Consider the following 15154-nt stretch of genomic DNA (forward strand, 5'->3'; position numbering starts at 1 on the left):
CTACAAGAAATTCTTTGAGTTGTGTGGCCTTAAGGGCAAAGGCAACGATGTCATAAAAAAGGTTTTCTGCATATTGGACCAGGACCATAGTGATTTCATTGAGGAGGAGGAGCTTGGGTAAGTTAACGGACACACTTGTAATTTGTAATCATGGGGCCTATGTATAAAAAATGTATAGGACCAATGCCAAAAACTTTCTCCCAGCCTGGATGAATTCTCACCATATTTTCTCTAATATGATTATTTTATATGATTCTCAGCGCCATCCAGTGACTAGTTTGACCACATTTCCAAACTACCATTCAGGGACACCCTCCTTTCCAAAAATCAGCTTGTGCTGTAACGAATCACAGCACAGTGATTGGACACGACAAGAGGCGGGATTTATGATTTCTCCAATCACAAGCAGGGAGCGGGGACTGTGCTCCTCCAGGCATTCCTGGCCAGGACAAGTACTGTCAGTGAGTAAAGCGGTGATGTGGCAGCCTTTTTTTGGGGCATTAGTTTGACTTGGGGGGTGGCTGTGCCAGTTTCATTCCGGGACACTGTATTGTCCTGGAATGAAGGTGCCCGGGACAGACCTGCAAAATGCGGGACTGTACCGGGCAATCCGGGACACGTGGTCACCCTACCAGTATTTTTTCTGAAATACCTCAATCAGAAATGTTGCTACATTTTGGCCACTAGATGGAGCTGGCGGTGATAAGAAATGTTTGAGAAACTACGGCAAAAATTTGTGCAAGCTGGATGAATGTTTGTGACATTTATCCAATGATTAAAAAAAAAATAATCTGAAACCATAGACATTATCTAAGTTCTTTGATGAATGCTTGAGCTTTTTATAGAAAATACCAGCCAGCGAAATATTTCCATTTCCATAAACCCTGACTTTCATGCAGATACCATTGCAAAGATCCTATAATAAGGCCCCAGAGGACTCCAAATATGAATGAAACAGAACATAAAATTATCCAATATTTACAGGCAATTTAACAATCTACAAAGGACAATTCCTGTGCACTGGGATGTCTTTATAAATCCATGTGCAAAATCAGCATTTATTTTCAGGTTTTGCACAAAAGCTCATCATGAGGTGCTTGCTTGTAATATAAGTAAATGACAAAGCTGCAAATGGTAAATTAGAACGTTATTCAAGTACCACACTGTGTTGTACATAAATAAAACCTATTATAAAATAATGAAGCTTTGAATTGCAGAGGGCTTTCCCTATAAAAGTGTATTTTCTATGGCTACTGAAGAGATGGCCTGCAAAAAAGAACATGTGTATTTTACAACATAAAAATATAGCATGTTTTGCCCAATGTGGCGTAATAGCTATATAACTAAATGACAATATTATTAGTCCTCTCAAAATTATCAGGTAGAGGTGGACTTCAGCAGGTAAAATTCCCCAAGGACATATATATCTCAGGAACCCCAAAGGCAAGATCTCACTGTCTACTGTTGACCATACAGAACAATCTGATTGTACAATCTTTAGAATTACCAAAACGTTGGTATTTTCTCCCACTTCCTGGCATAGATCACGCGGTGATCGCGGTGACCTACGTCATGTCCGACGCCTACACTGTCCTCCCCCGCTGTCTTCTGGGAAACACACAGGTCCCAGAAGACAGCAGGAACCAGTGAGGATGCATGGCGCAACTCGCGCATGCGCACTAGGGAACCGGGAAGTGAAGCCGCAAAGCTTCATCTACTGATTCCCTCACCAAGGATGGCGGCAGGGGAAGCCGAGAGCCGAGCGATTGATCTGCTTTGGCTGCCGACATCGCAGGCACCCTGGACAGGTAAGTGTCCATTTATTAAAAGTAGCTGCTGGCTTTTATAAATTTTCACTGATCCAGCTTGGACCAATGTAACTATGTAACTATACCTGCCTGATGCCCCTGGAATCTGCTCCGAAGTTACACCTCTACTCCAGTGATCTTTTCTTGCTTTGGGGTCACATGCTGAGCGCTCGGCCCGATGCATTGTGGATACAGGAGGTCGGGCGCTTGGCACAGATGCCTTTCAGAGAATAGTCATTACTGTGGGACCCAAAATCAAGTGAAGATCACTGGAGTAGCGGTATCTACTTCAATGAAAATCCAGCTTCCAGGGGCATCGAGCAGGTATGGTTTATACATAATTACATTGGTCCTCTCTTCATGGGGGGGTGTTCTGTAGTTCCGGCTGTTAATTGAGATAACACGGTTTACAGGAAACAGGACAGCACTGAATTTTCGATGGGATTACCAGGTATTGTTTTTTTCTTAACATTTTTAAAATGGTACATTTAACAGACCAAAATGGAGAAAATAGGAGACATTCATTGTTATGCTAGCCATACACAGCTAGATAAGATTCCTCTTGGTTAGCCCATGGGTTAATCAAGACAGAATTTACAGATTCCTCTATCTTTGCTAAACAACGTAGATGGACCTCTCCCCTGTGCTGGCTATTGTAATCAAGCAGCTGCAGCACAGGTGGCTGCCTGAATAGAGCCAACAGAACCATCCACATTTTGGCTGATTCAGCAGGAATTTATTGAAAGTCAAGCTGTCCATTGCAACTCTTGAGTTTAAAGCGGAGCTCCACCCTCCACCTTCACTCCTGCGAATCGGAAGCCTCCCCCCCTCCGCTGTCACATTTGACACCTTTCAGGGGGGAGGGGGTGCAGATGCAGGTATTTGCACCCACTTCCGGCCACACAGTCTGCGGGTAGACTGCGGGCAGGACGTCACCTCCCATCTCCCCCCCGTACCCCCCGCTGTGTTCTGGGAAACACTCGGCTCCCAAAACACAGCGGGAGCCAGTCAGCACAGCGCATCATGACTTGCGCATGCGCCGTAGGGAACCGGGCAGTGAAGCCGGAGCGCTTCACTTCCTGGTTCCCTCACCGAGGATGGCGGGGGCAGCAGAGTGACGAGCGATCGCTCGTCCTCTGCTGCGGATACCGCTGGACTCCAGGACAGGTAAGTGTGCCGATATTAAAAGTCAGCAGCTGCAGTATTTGTAGCTGCTGGCTTTTAATATTTTTTTTTCAGCGGGCATCCGCTTTAAATACATTTGTACAACCCATTTATGTTGTATTCTCTAGGTAGACATCGCTGTAGGCAGATCTGAAGAAGATTGTACAGTCAGATTGTAACATGTATGGCTAGACTAAGGTCCCTTTCACACTGGGGCGTGAGGTGCGGTGGCGGTATAGCGGCACCGCGGTATTTGGCTGCTAGTGGTGCGGTTTTAACCCCCACTAGCGGCCGAAAAAGCGTTAATACCGCCGGCAATGTGCCTCTGCAGAGGCGCATTGCCGGCGGTATAGCCGCGGTGTCCCATTGTTTTTAATGGGAAGGAGCGGTGGGTGGAGCGGTAAAAACACCGCTCCTCTCACTGCTCCAAAGATGCTGCTAGCAGGACTTTTGGAGCGGTCCCGCCAGCGCATCGCTTCAGTGTGAAAGCACTCTGGCTTTCACACTGAGACTGCAGGGCAGGAGTTTTTCAGGCGTTATTTATGCGCTATTTTTAGCGCTAAAACGCCTGAAAAACTCCTCAGTGTGAAAGGGGTCTGAAGGAGATCTCTCACAAGAGAAGTATCAAGACTCATATGGTTGACCTCTTTTTTCCAAAATGGTAATTGCCTGGCTGTCATGCTGACCCAAATGATCAAGGTGCTGAGTAATTTTCCAGGTAGGCAGTGGTGGCTAAAATACTAAACATCCCAGAAATGAGCATTTTCCAAAGAAGGTCACCAACAGGTTTCTGTTGGGTTTCTAGTTCAATTAAAACTACTCTCTTTGTTGCAGTTCCCATACTGTAAAGTGTAAAAAAAGTATTTGACCCATTTTAAGCCTTATGGGACATAAAATGAAATTTAGCTTGTTTTCATTTAACGACAGTCCTGGAAAGAATCAGGGTTTGCAAACGACTGTATCTGGACGCAGTTTGTGTACTGCTTGGTTCAGAAACCCTTTACGTCTTTTATCTCTTCTTCCATTCTGCAGTCTTATATTGAAAGGCTTCACCCCAAATGCCAGATGTCTGTCGGCCAAGGAAACCAAAGTCCTCCTCGCCGCTGGAGACAAGGATGGCGATGGCAAGATCGGCGTGGATGGTATATTTATGTTTTTTCTTTGATAAACAATTGTCAGGATGAATGTATAAGGAGTTTTTGGCTTCAGATCCATAATTCATAAATTGCACACTATAAACATTTACTGCTGGTGAATCCATCACTATCATTTAAAATCCATGCACCAGGAAGATTCTCCTGCAGCAAATATTTGGTAAATATCATATTTACTGCTTTATAGATATACCCCTAGAACACACTAATTACAGCTTGTGAAATAGAGACCCATCCCTGAAATATTTTTATGCTGCTTTTATGAATCACTTGAGTTAAGTATAACTCAACACATTTTAACAATTATTCAACAGATGTATGGGCTCATAAAAGAATTTATAAATGTATGTACTATTCTTAAAGCTTAAAGTGGATGTAAACCCTCACATACCCAGTGAAGTTAACAGCCTCAAATGATGCACAGAGATGAAACAAGTTTCATATATTCTTTATATGTTTTATATATTCTTTAGAGAGTTCAGATCATGTTAGGAGATTTTATCTTCCTGTTCAACACTGCAGTGATGCCTGGGCATACAGCCAAGACAGCTCATTGGAGGAAAGGCACACACCCCCTCTCCTCATAGATGGAGACTTCAGAACTGTTTGTTGAATATTTCAGCACTCTGCAAATCCATTTATAGCATCCTCCCCATCACAAAATTCAGGCTGCTTTTATCTCAGTTGACGGAGAACTTGTCAGAAGTTATGCTGATAACAAAAAACGGAGCAGGAGACAGCTACGGGACAAATAACTTTGAAGAGTGATAAGAACACACTGCAGATATATGTGCCCACCTCAAATGTCATGAATCGGGTTTACATCCACTTTAACTCTAGTCTAGAGAAACAATTACCCTTGTATATGGACCCCTTCCACACTGCATAGGTTAAAGTGACACTAAACAATATCCTTGTTCTCCAAAAATAATCCATACACATCCACTACTTAAAGAGGTGCTCCAGGCCCCTTCATAAAAAAATAAAAATGTAAAACTACAAATACTGTAGCTGCCGACTGTTGATATTATGACACTTACCAGGAACCCAGTGGTGTCTAGCTCCTACCCCATAGGACCCCACTCCCAGAAATTTTGAGGCTGAACCAGAGGCTGCGTTCTCTAACTAGTCTACTCATGACACTGGGAGGGAACTCCTGCTGCAATGGAGTCCATCAGGAAAGGAAAATTACTGTATTTGATATAAAATTTTCAGTTTTCCCGACAGACTCCATGGCAGCATCAATTTAAGAACTAACTAGCCCAAAAAACAATGGTGGGACGTTGAAAAAGTTGTGTTTTAAAAAAACATAGCAACAGAAACCCTATGGATAGATTATAACAGTATAAGGAAGTTAGCTACACCCCACAATGAGCCAGAACAGCCTTAATGGAAGACATGTCAACCCCCTACAAATATTATTGGCACCCTTTTACAGGGAGCTCATAAAGCCTACACACTCCTGGTTGAGCGTGTGGTGACTGCTTCTGTAGGAATCAAGCCCTAAGCTCTATAAGCTTATCGGCTAGCTGAAATGACCCATCCAGCGATGATTCAGGATGATATCTTCATCCCGTTGGATCTGCTAGAAAGAGTGACAAATATGTCCTAAAACTCTGACCAAAGCTATAACTTAAGAGCATGCTCAAAGTATCCCAATATCAATTGCATGGGACCAGTAACCCTTGGTGGTCATGCATATGGGAGGAACAAATCTTTTGTTCTCATAGAATGCCGGAGCCATGTCAGATTGTTGCCCAGTATGGATATAAACACTACCCGTGCTAAAAGGAAACCCAAGAAGGATCCCTCATGGCATGAAGCCCAGATCCTGGCAAACTTCCTGACTAAGGAAAAAAGAGAGTCTGCCTTCATGACAGAGCCTTTACTCAAAACTGGACTGAAATTTGGAGCAGCAAACTGCCAAAGGGTCCTACAAGCCCTGATTCTGGACAAGCTTCCTGCTGAGGAGAGATAGACATCACGGCTCAGTCCCTACTCTTAGGCTCCATGTACACGGGACGTTTTTACAACTTTTCCTAAATGATTAAACTTAACAGATAGTAACCCACGTTTAAAACATCCGTTTTGCCGCATTTGCATTTAGAAGCCTTTACATTTTTTTTTTTAAATGGCCAAAAACGAAAAAAGGGCTATAAACGAAATGCTGCTAAACGTGGTTTAGCCGCGTTTAGTCGCGGTTGGCATCTGAAACGTGGAAATCTTCTGCGTCTAAACCCATTTTTTTGCTTTCAAAGAAACGCTGTTAAATGCAACTGCTTAAAAACGACAATAAACAAGACTGTGTACATGGTCACATAGGATAACATTGAATGAGTTCAGGGGCAGTTGAAAAAAGCATCCAACTGCCTCTGAACGTACGTTTAGCAGCGTCCCGTGTACATGGGGGTCCCACCTGGAGCTGTAAGAAACCAAAGGATTCTTCCTAGCTTAACCACTTAAGACCCGGACCAAAATGCAGCTAAAGGACCTTGCACCTTTTTGCGATTCGGCACTGCGTCGATTTAACTGATAATTGCGCTGTCGTGCGACGTGGCTCCCAAACAAAATTGGCGTCCTTTTTTTTCCCACAAATAGAGCTTTCTTTTGGTGGTATTTGATCACCTCTGCAGTTTTTATTTTTTGCGCTATAAATAAAAATAGAGCTACAATTTTCAAAAAAAATCTATATTTTTTACTTTTTGCTATAATAAATATCCCCCAAAAATATATATAATTTTTTTTTTTCCTCAGTTTAGGCCGATACGTATTCTTCTACCTATTTTTGGAAAAAAAAAAATCGCAATAAGCGTTTATCGGTTGGTTTGCGCAAAATTTATAGCGTTTACAAAATAGGGGATAGTTTTATTGCATTTTTATAAAAAAAAAAATGTTTACTACTAATGGCGGCGATCAGCGTTTTTTTTCGTGACTGCGACATTATGGCGGACACTTCGGACAATTTTGACACATTTTTGGGACCATTGTCATTTTCACAGCAAAAAATGCATTTAAAATGCATTGTTTATTGTGAAAATGACAGTTGCAGTTTGGGAGTTAACCACAGGGGGCACTGATGGGGTTATGTGTGACCTGAAGTGTGTTTACAACTATAGGGGGGTGTGGCTGTAGGTGTGACGTCATTGATTGTGTCCCCCTATAAAAGGGATGACACGATCGATGACGGAGCCACAGTGAAGAACGAGGAAGCCGTGTTTACACACGGCTCTCCCCGTTCTTCAGCTCTGGGGACCGATCGCGGGACTCCAGCGGCGATCGGGTCCGCGAGTCCCGCGGTCACGGAGCTTCGGGCCCGCGAACCCCACGGCTGGGCTTAAAGGACAACGTACCTATACGTTGATGTGCCCAGCCGTGCCATTCTGCTGACGTATATCAGCGTGAAGGGGTCCTTAAGTGGTTAAAGCTTTGATCTTGGAAAACTTCCTGGCTGATTAGATGGCCCTAAGGCTGCATTCACACCTTTGCGTAGGTGATTTGCGGCGTATTGCGGTGACATAAAATAGGCGTTTTGTCCGGCGATTTGCGGCGACAAAACGCGTCGTTTTTAGCCTTGTTTTTTGCTGGAGGGGTGATTTTAACATTGTCGGCTATGCCCGAACGCCGAAGCCGCCCGAAAAAAAGGGTCCGGGACTTGTTTTGAGCTTCAGGCGTTTCGGCGTTCGGCGTGGAGTTGTGAACCATCTCCATAGCCGACAATGTAAAATCACCCCTCCAGCGTATTGCAGGCTGCAATAGCGGCAGGCGTCTGGCGTGAAAACGCCTAGGTGTGAATGCAGCCTTAGGCCTCGTACACACGATAGGTTAACCAGAGGACAACGGTCTGAAGGACCGTTGTCTTAGGTTGACCGATGAAGCTGACTGATGGTCCGTCGTGCCTACACACCATTGGTTAAATAACCGATCGTGTCAGAACGCAGTGACGTAAAACACAACGACGTGCTAAATAAAAACGAAGTTCAATGCTTCCAACAGTGACGGCTGCTGCTCAATATTTTAGGGGGGCAAACCAACGGCCCCCCCCCCCCGGTGGGAGACAGGGGCCATTCCTCCCAATCCCCCCACCCCCCGGCAGGAGACGGATGGGAAGGCAGCAATCTGAGCTACCTTAAGCTGGCTGGTATGGCACTCTGATCCCCCCTCGTCCTCCCTCCACTGTCCGAGCAGGGAAGTTCTGGATGTGGCTGCAGGTAAGCCGTCCCTGTAGACCTCGCTCCAGGGCCATTGCTTCTCCTCCCTACTGAACAGGAAGAGGGTCCTGAGACCCCTGGCCAATTGGGTTTCAGGACTTGCATCCAGATTGTCCGAGAGTAGAATCAGGAAGACAATAGTGAATATTAATTCGCTATTGTCACACCCCGACCCCACCCTTTTTTGAAGCCAATTAGAGCCTTAGGCTCCAATCATTGGAAAAACATTGGATTCCATGCGTTTGGTGCCTGGCATGTAGATTAGGGGCCGGGCACATGGATTAGGGGGGCGGTGCCCCTTATGAACGGGCCACCACTGTTCTCCAAACTATCATGGGGTCAGTGTGGGTTTAAATCTGGTCGGTTGTTTCAGGCACTTTGATAAATGCGGCCCATTATCTTCAATGACAGTGAATGCAGATTTTTTAAACTGGATTATTTTGTAGTGTTACAAGAACATTTCAATGCACCTCTCATATTTTAATAAAAGAGTTGTAAAGTCTCAAGCTTTTTCACCTTAATGCATTCTATGCATTAAGGTGAAAAACCTTTTGTGGTGCAGCTGCCCCCCAGAGCCCCATTTTACTTACCTAAACCCGATATTTCCAGCGACGAGAACGAGCCCAGCAGCTCCAGCCGCTGTCTCGGGGTCCTCATTGGGTAGATTGATAGCTGCAGGAGCCATTGGTCCTAACTGAAACTGACTAAGGTATAAAAAAGAAACCTGCCATTGTTTACCTCTCCTTCTGCAAATACTAGTTCCCTGGCTGCCATGCTGATCCATTTGACCAATGTCTCTGAAGGCATTGAAGACAATGACAGCTGGTATCTCTGACCCTGTTTATATATTTAACTATTAACCATTAAGTCCATACTGCAAATTCTACCTAATGACCTGGCAGATTAGTCACATGATTGAAAGCTTCCGATTGCAGATGTGCACCAGGAGCTGCCAGTGACAGCTTCGTTCATGTGCTCAGAGCATACAGTGAGCACATTCTCAGCACAGAAAAGCTGTTCCCCCTGTCCAAAGGATTGATGTTAAAGCTCACCCACTGAATATATATGCCTATGGCCAGTGGGAATAGGTTACATTTTAAATTGAAGAGTGTCTCAGAAAGAAATACATGTATGTTAGCATCCAAAGTTGTTGGAACAATATTTGGTGGAGAGATAAATTCCATGGAGATTACACATACAGATCTTCTGAAATCTTAAAAAACATTATTCAAGGCATGGAGACAACATGGGAAGTGAACTTACAAAAATGCTCTATTTCCATGATTGCCAACCTACCAGACTGAAATTTACTGACAAACCACCCATAATTTACTGGCACAGCCGAGTATTTACTGGCATTTCCAAAAGTAAAAAAAATTACCGTTTTAAGTGAAAATTCGAGTATTTAGGCTACAAAAATGTACAGTATGCAATTAGCAATATGATTTAGGATACATAATGAAAACATATTTCTTATTTTATTTTCGATATAATAAGTAGCTCAGGGACAGGACTCAAGAGGGTAAGAAATTAGGTCAGGCACACACATATGAAACTGACTATCACAGTGACAATGACAGCAGTGTGCAGCAGCACAGATCACCGACATGACATGTCCCCTCCTGAGTCACAGCGACAGTCACTCTCCACGCCAGATAATCCTCTAGCCCACTCCAGTCTAAACAGCACTGACAGTGCCTTTCCCGGCCTGCCTTGCTCCCGACCCACAAGGCTCTAGCCGCTTTGCTTAGCTCCCTTGCACCATGACATCACAGGACACACTCAGGCACCACCTCCGCCAGAGCCGCCCAAACACACTGTAGCAGGCATTCAGATGGTCTCGGCCGGCTCTAGACCTAGCCAAGCGTCACAGCCATATTTTTTTTACTGGAAACCTTCTCCTTTTACTGCCATTTACTGACAGGTGGAAATTGCCTGTTTTTTACTGGCTGCCAGTAAAAATACGGACGTTTGGCAACACTAGATGGGAATATTGAGTGACTTTCATAAGAAAGGACAAATGGAATTAAATAAGGAGATTAAAACACTATCCACCCAAAATACCACTCTATTTGTTTTACTAAAGGCAAATAAATGCAGTTGTTCCATTGCTTAGTAAATGAGGGACGCTCTGCTGACTTCCATCATTCGATCATGTGCCAGCAAAAATTGTTTCTTTTTTTATTCTTCTTGTGTGTGATTGGGTATTCTTTGTAATGTGAAGCTTCACCTCATTACTAAGTTGTGGAGCAATTGCTCATGCAGAGTTCACTGTCTATTTGCCTTTAGCAAATTAACCCTCATGTGTTTCCTTTACCAGCCAGGTGAGGGAATTGAAGGATTACATAGAGCGGTATAATAAGAACAATCAAATTAAAAAAGATAATAGGTTCCCATGCTACAAATTAGCCTGCTCTATGAGTATTGGATTTCTCATTGCTTACAAAGATTACACAAATTGTTTCATGTTTTTGACATACCTGTAGAATACAATATGCAGATTTTATTATTTGGTGTCTATTACTCTTGGCACTTTACAAATCACAGAGACAAAACGGGTATTTTTGCCTCCATCTAATCTTTTTTCTTTTCTCCATTGATATAAGGCCCCGTACACACGACCGAGTTTCTCGGCAGAATTCAGCCAGAAACTCGATCGGAGCTGGATTCTGCCGAGAAACTCGGTCGTGTGTACACTTTTCAGCGAGGAAGCCGACGAGGAACTCGTCGGGCCGAAAAGAGAACATGTTCTCTATTTCCTGGTTGTTCAATGAGGAAAGTCGGCCCGCCGAGATCTCGGTGGCTTCCACACTGAACTCGACGAGCAACTCGATGTGTTTGGCACGTCGAGTTGCTCGGACGTGTGTACGGGGCCTAAGAAATGTTTTTTTTTTTTTTTTTCTTTATCTAATTTCACAGTTTTCCATGTTGTGCTGGCGGCCTTACATTTTGGAATTTCACGTATTTAATACTATCACTTTGTAGTATAGCGCAATATAATATATTTTTACATAAGAAATGTGGTGCCTGAGTCCCTCCCCTCAGTCCAATGGTGAAATGTATATTTCTAAAGCCAATCATTTCATCAAAACTATTTCCAAACCAGTCCACATCACATTGTAACAAAAAACAAGGAAAAGGAAAATACATTGATAAATGATAAATTTATATTTTTTTGCTCAAAATTAATATTGAGATCAACGTACATTGCAAGGATCTTACCAAACGTTGTTACAGATTCCTACCTTTTGTTTTTTCTGAAAAATAGCCATTAATCTGTGTAAAAAATAAAAATAAATTAACATTGATATATAATAGTAAATCAATAACCAATTACAAACCCACCAGCAGAACATTTTTCAGCTTTAGTCAGTAATGCCTTTGACCGTGCAAAAGTCCGCCATGAGTCCGTCGGAAATCCATTGGAAAAAAAGAACAGGTTCTCTATCTAAGGTCCGTTGGACTTCCGACAAAAAAAGTCAGATGGAGGCTACACATGGTCAGACTTTCCGAGAAAAAAATGCAGTCGGACTTTTTTCTCGTAAAGTCCGGCCGTGTGTACGAGGCATAAGAGACATTCCATCTTATGGCTTTTAAATCACTCTTTTAGATTCCAAGTCCAAAATTAATCTGAACTGTATCTTTGTGCATCATACGCCTTAATCAATCAACAATCATTAGAAATGTAATTAATCTAGTCATGGAGCCCTATTGGAAGACATACAGAAATTATTCCTGATATAGCACCACATTGTTTAGCATAGCAATCATATGTACTTTCAACCCCTTAAAATGTTCGCAAGACCGGCAACTATAGCAACTGAAGCCTGCGTCACTGTATAGTAAAGACAGCAAAGTCTCGGCAAGGTTACATTATGCTAATTAATGGTAGTTACTGTCAGGTTTAGGGTTTTACATCGGTTCATCCTTTCATCTTGAAAAAAAATCTAAAACCAGTAATTTGACAAAATTAGAGGGTTACCTCCTAATTCATGATTTCCACAAATGAGTAGAGAAGCTACAAGGGTAACAGAAGAAGCAATTGTCCTAAACCATGGGGACTTCAGCTCTGACACCAATCCAGCATTCTCTTGTGTGTTATGCTGTATAGAACAGGTTTCCATGATAAAAGTTATATTCCATTAGGCAATTCTGTGTATGATGTTTGTTAATAATAAAGAGATATCCTGGGGGCCTGCCAGTTTGAATTAAGCCCTGAGGAGTTTAGCTACATCTCAGATCCTACAATTATCTAAAACAATCATGTTAACATATCTATACTGCAATTAGACTATAAGCTGCAGTCATCTATTGGAGAAGAAGTTTACTGTTAAAGGACAACTTTATTTTGTTATCCTTTAAATTATATCTATTTTATTTTGGGATAGAGTGAGGAAGGGTTACAACATAGTTACATACAGTGGAACCTTGGATTATGAGCATAATTCATTCCAGGAGAATGCCTGTAATCCAAATCACTTGCATATCAGAACGAGTTTCCCCATAGAAGTCAATGGAAACTAAGACAATTTGTTCCACATTGACTTCTATGGCATGCAATACCGCATGTGGCCAGAGGTGGGGGGCGCCAGAGAGGTTTGGAAATACTTGGAGACCGTTCGGTGAGTGTCTCCAGCGGCCCCGAACCTCTGGCCAAATGCGGTACAGCACACCGCAGGGGCTTGAATCCTGCTTGTTTTGCGAGACAACACAACAAGACAATATGTGAGTGCTGATAGGACGTGCACCCCATGCATAGCTGGATTGCAGACATCATCATTGCCGGTTCACCTGGAGCAGCAGGATTGTTTTTAATCACCTGAGCTCCCTCTTGAACCATTTGATTTGCATGGGAGCCTCGGCTGTCCCTGGTCTCTCTCTCCTCATTGGCTGAGACACAGCAAAGAGAGCACATTGGCTCCCACTGCTGTTAATCACAGCCAGTGAGCCAATGAGGAGAGAGCTTATGGATGCATAGAGCAGAGCTCGGGAACAAATACACACCAGTGCCCCCATAGCAAGTGGCTTGCTATGGGGGCACTGGTTTATGGAGAAGGAGCCAGGAGCGCTGGCAGGGGACCTGAGAAGAAGGGGATCGGGGCTGCTCTTTGCAAAAACCATTGCAAAGAGCAGGTAAGTATGTTATTAAAAAAAACTTGACGTATAGACCCAATAATATATTTCACTCGGTCAGGAGCTTACTCATAGGGGTCAAGCTTACTCATGGGGGTCATTATCCTATGAGTAAGCTCTTGACCGAGGGAAACGAGGGCTCAATAAATTGTCATTTAACTCAATATAGTGAACAGTTTCTATTTCCTTTTTTGGAGCTTATGTAGGGACTGTGTAACTGTTTAACCACTATAGGAACAGACTCCTGTGATCAAAGGCAGCCCAGGGACTTGCATGTACTGGAATATTTGCTCCTTGTGTGCTGCTTCTTTGCCTAGATTGGTTGGTTGTATTGTTTTTTTTTTCATATGTACAGGAAAGGCTGTTATTACCCTTAATAAATCACCTTTTTCCCACAGCTCCAATGCTTAGGCTGTGGCCATGTTGACATATCAGCTTCTGTAGCTTTACTGATGATCAATACACATTACACATTACTGATGGTTTACACACAATGATTAGTACAGTGTTATAAACAGTGACTATTGCATTTGTATCTTATTTAAACATATGCAGCACTGAAGAAATCCCTATATCTGCATCTCGAAACCACAATGGGCAATAAAACCATGGTATCCTCATAGTGTTTACTACTTTAAAACAGACTGTATATCCATTGTATATGTATAAGCCACAAAGGCTTTATTCTACAAACAATAAAAGTCATCAAAGTGCTAAATTACTGAGTGTGATGCACTTTCATGAATCTAACTAATACATGATGGATCCTAATGCCTTGTACACACGGTCAGACTTTTGACCATGCAAAATTCCGCCATGAGTTTGTCGGGCGTCCGACGGAAGGAAAGAGAACAGGTTCTCTATCCAAGGTCCGTCAAACTTCCGTCTCACTTTTTTTCTCGGAAAGTCCGGTCGTGTGTACGAGGCATAACTGGTCTCTGAAGGTACTGCAGTCTGTACGAAGTGCTTTGCGCCTTCCACCATTTTATTCAATAAATTAAATAACATTATATTTCCATCAAACAGGGTATAAAAATGCTTAATATATTTTGGATCCTACTCTCTGTGCAAAATGTATTCTTCTCACGCAACCACTGTTATTTCTTCACAGAGTTCGTAACCCTGGTTTCTGAATGCTAAGCCGTTCAAGCATCTCATTTGTGCACAGCTTTCCCTTCCTTGGACACCACTTTATTTATTGCTCCCGTTTTATACTCCACCTCTGGTCCCTGCCTCTTGGATCTCCGTGCTGGAACTAAGCATAAAACAACGCAATAAAGGGCAAAAACACCTCAGACACAAGCATCTTGTCTTTTTTTTTTTTACTAATTGTACTACAGATTTATGCATGTTCACTGCTTTCAATAAAAACAGAACAGAGTTTCTACACCTGACCTGAGCAATCACTAGTTTATTTAAAATGTTCTAGTACACATTCACATAGTTGTGATGATCTGGATGAAATGCAATATCTCCTTCCTGTACTTTTTGACTGTGGCACTATGACTGGAAGCAAACCTGTGGGTAAAAAGCAGAAACCTACTCTTTAATCCAGCTCAATATTCCTTCAAAATTTACTAGTACAATTGGCTTAACTCTGTTTAAAGTGTAACTAAACCCAGGACCCTGGATTCACTATATCTGGTCTCCCACAGTACACAAAACACGGAAATGCAATCATTTTAGT

General features: G+C 42.8%; 1 protein-coding gene across 1 annotated transcript in view; it reads left to right on the plus strand.

Moving 5' to 3' along the window:
* PVALB (parvalbumin) overlaps positions 1-14764 on the plus strand; it is a gene marked incomplete in the record, with an annotated part of 44879 nt that extends 30115 nt beyond the window's left edge. Inside the window, 3 exon segments of the mRNA XM_040359442.1 lie at positions 1-117; positions 4005-4114; positions 14579-14764. Coding sequence (XP_040215376.1) covers positions 1-117; positions 4005-4114; positions 14579-14607 — 256 coding nt within the window.
* Positions 14765-15154: the final 390 nt, after the last annotated feature.

This window comes from Rana temporaria, chromosome 7, assembly GCF_905171775.1.
Source record: "Rana temporaria chromosome 7, aRanTem1.1, whole genome shotgun sequence".
Classification (NCBI taxonomy): Eukaryota; Metazoa; Chordata; class Amphibia; order Anura; family Ranidae; genus Rana; species Rana temporaria.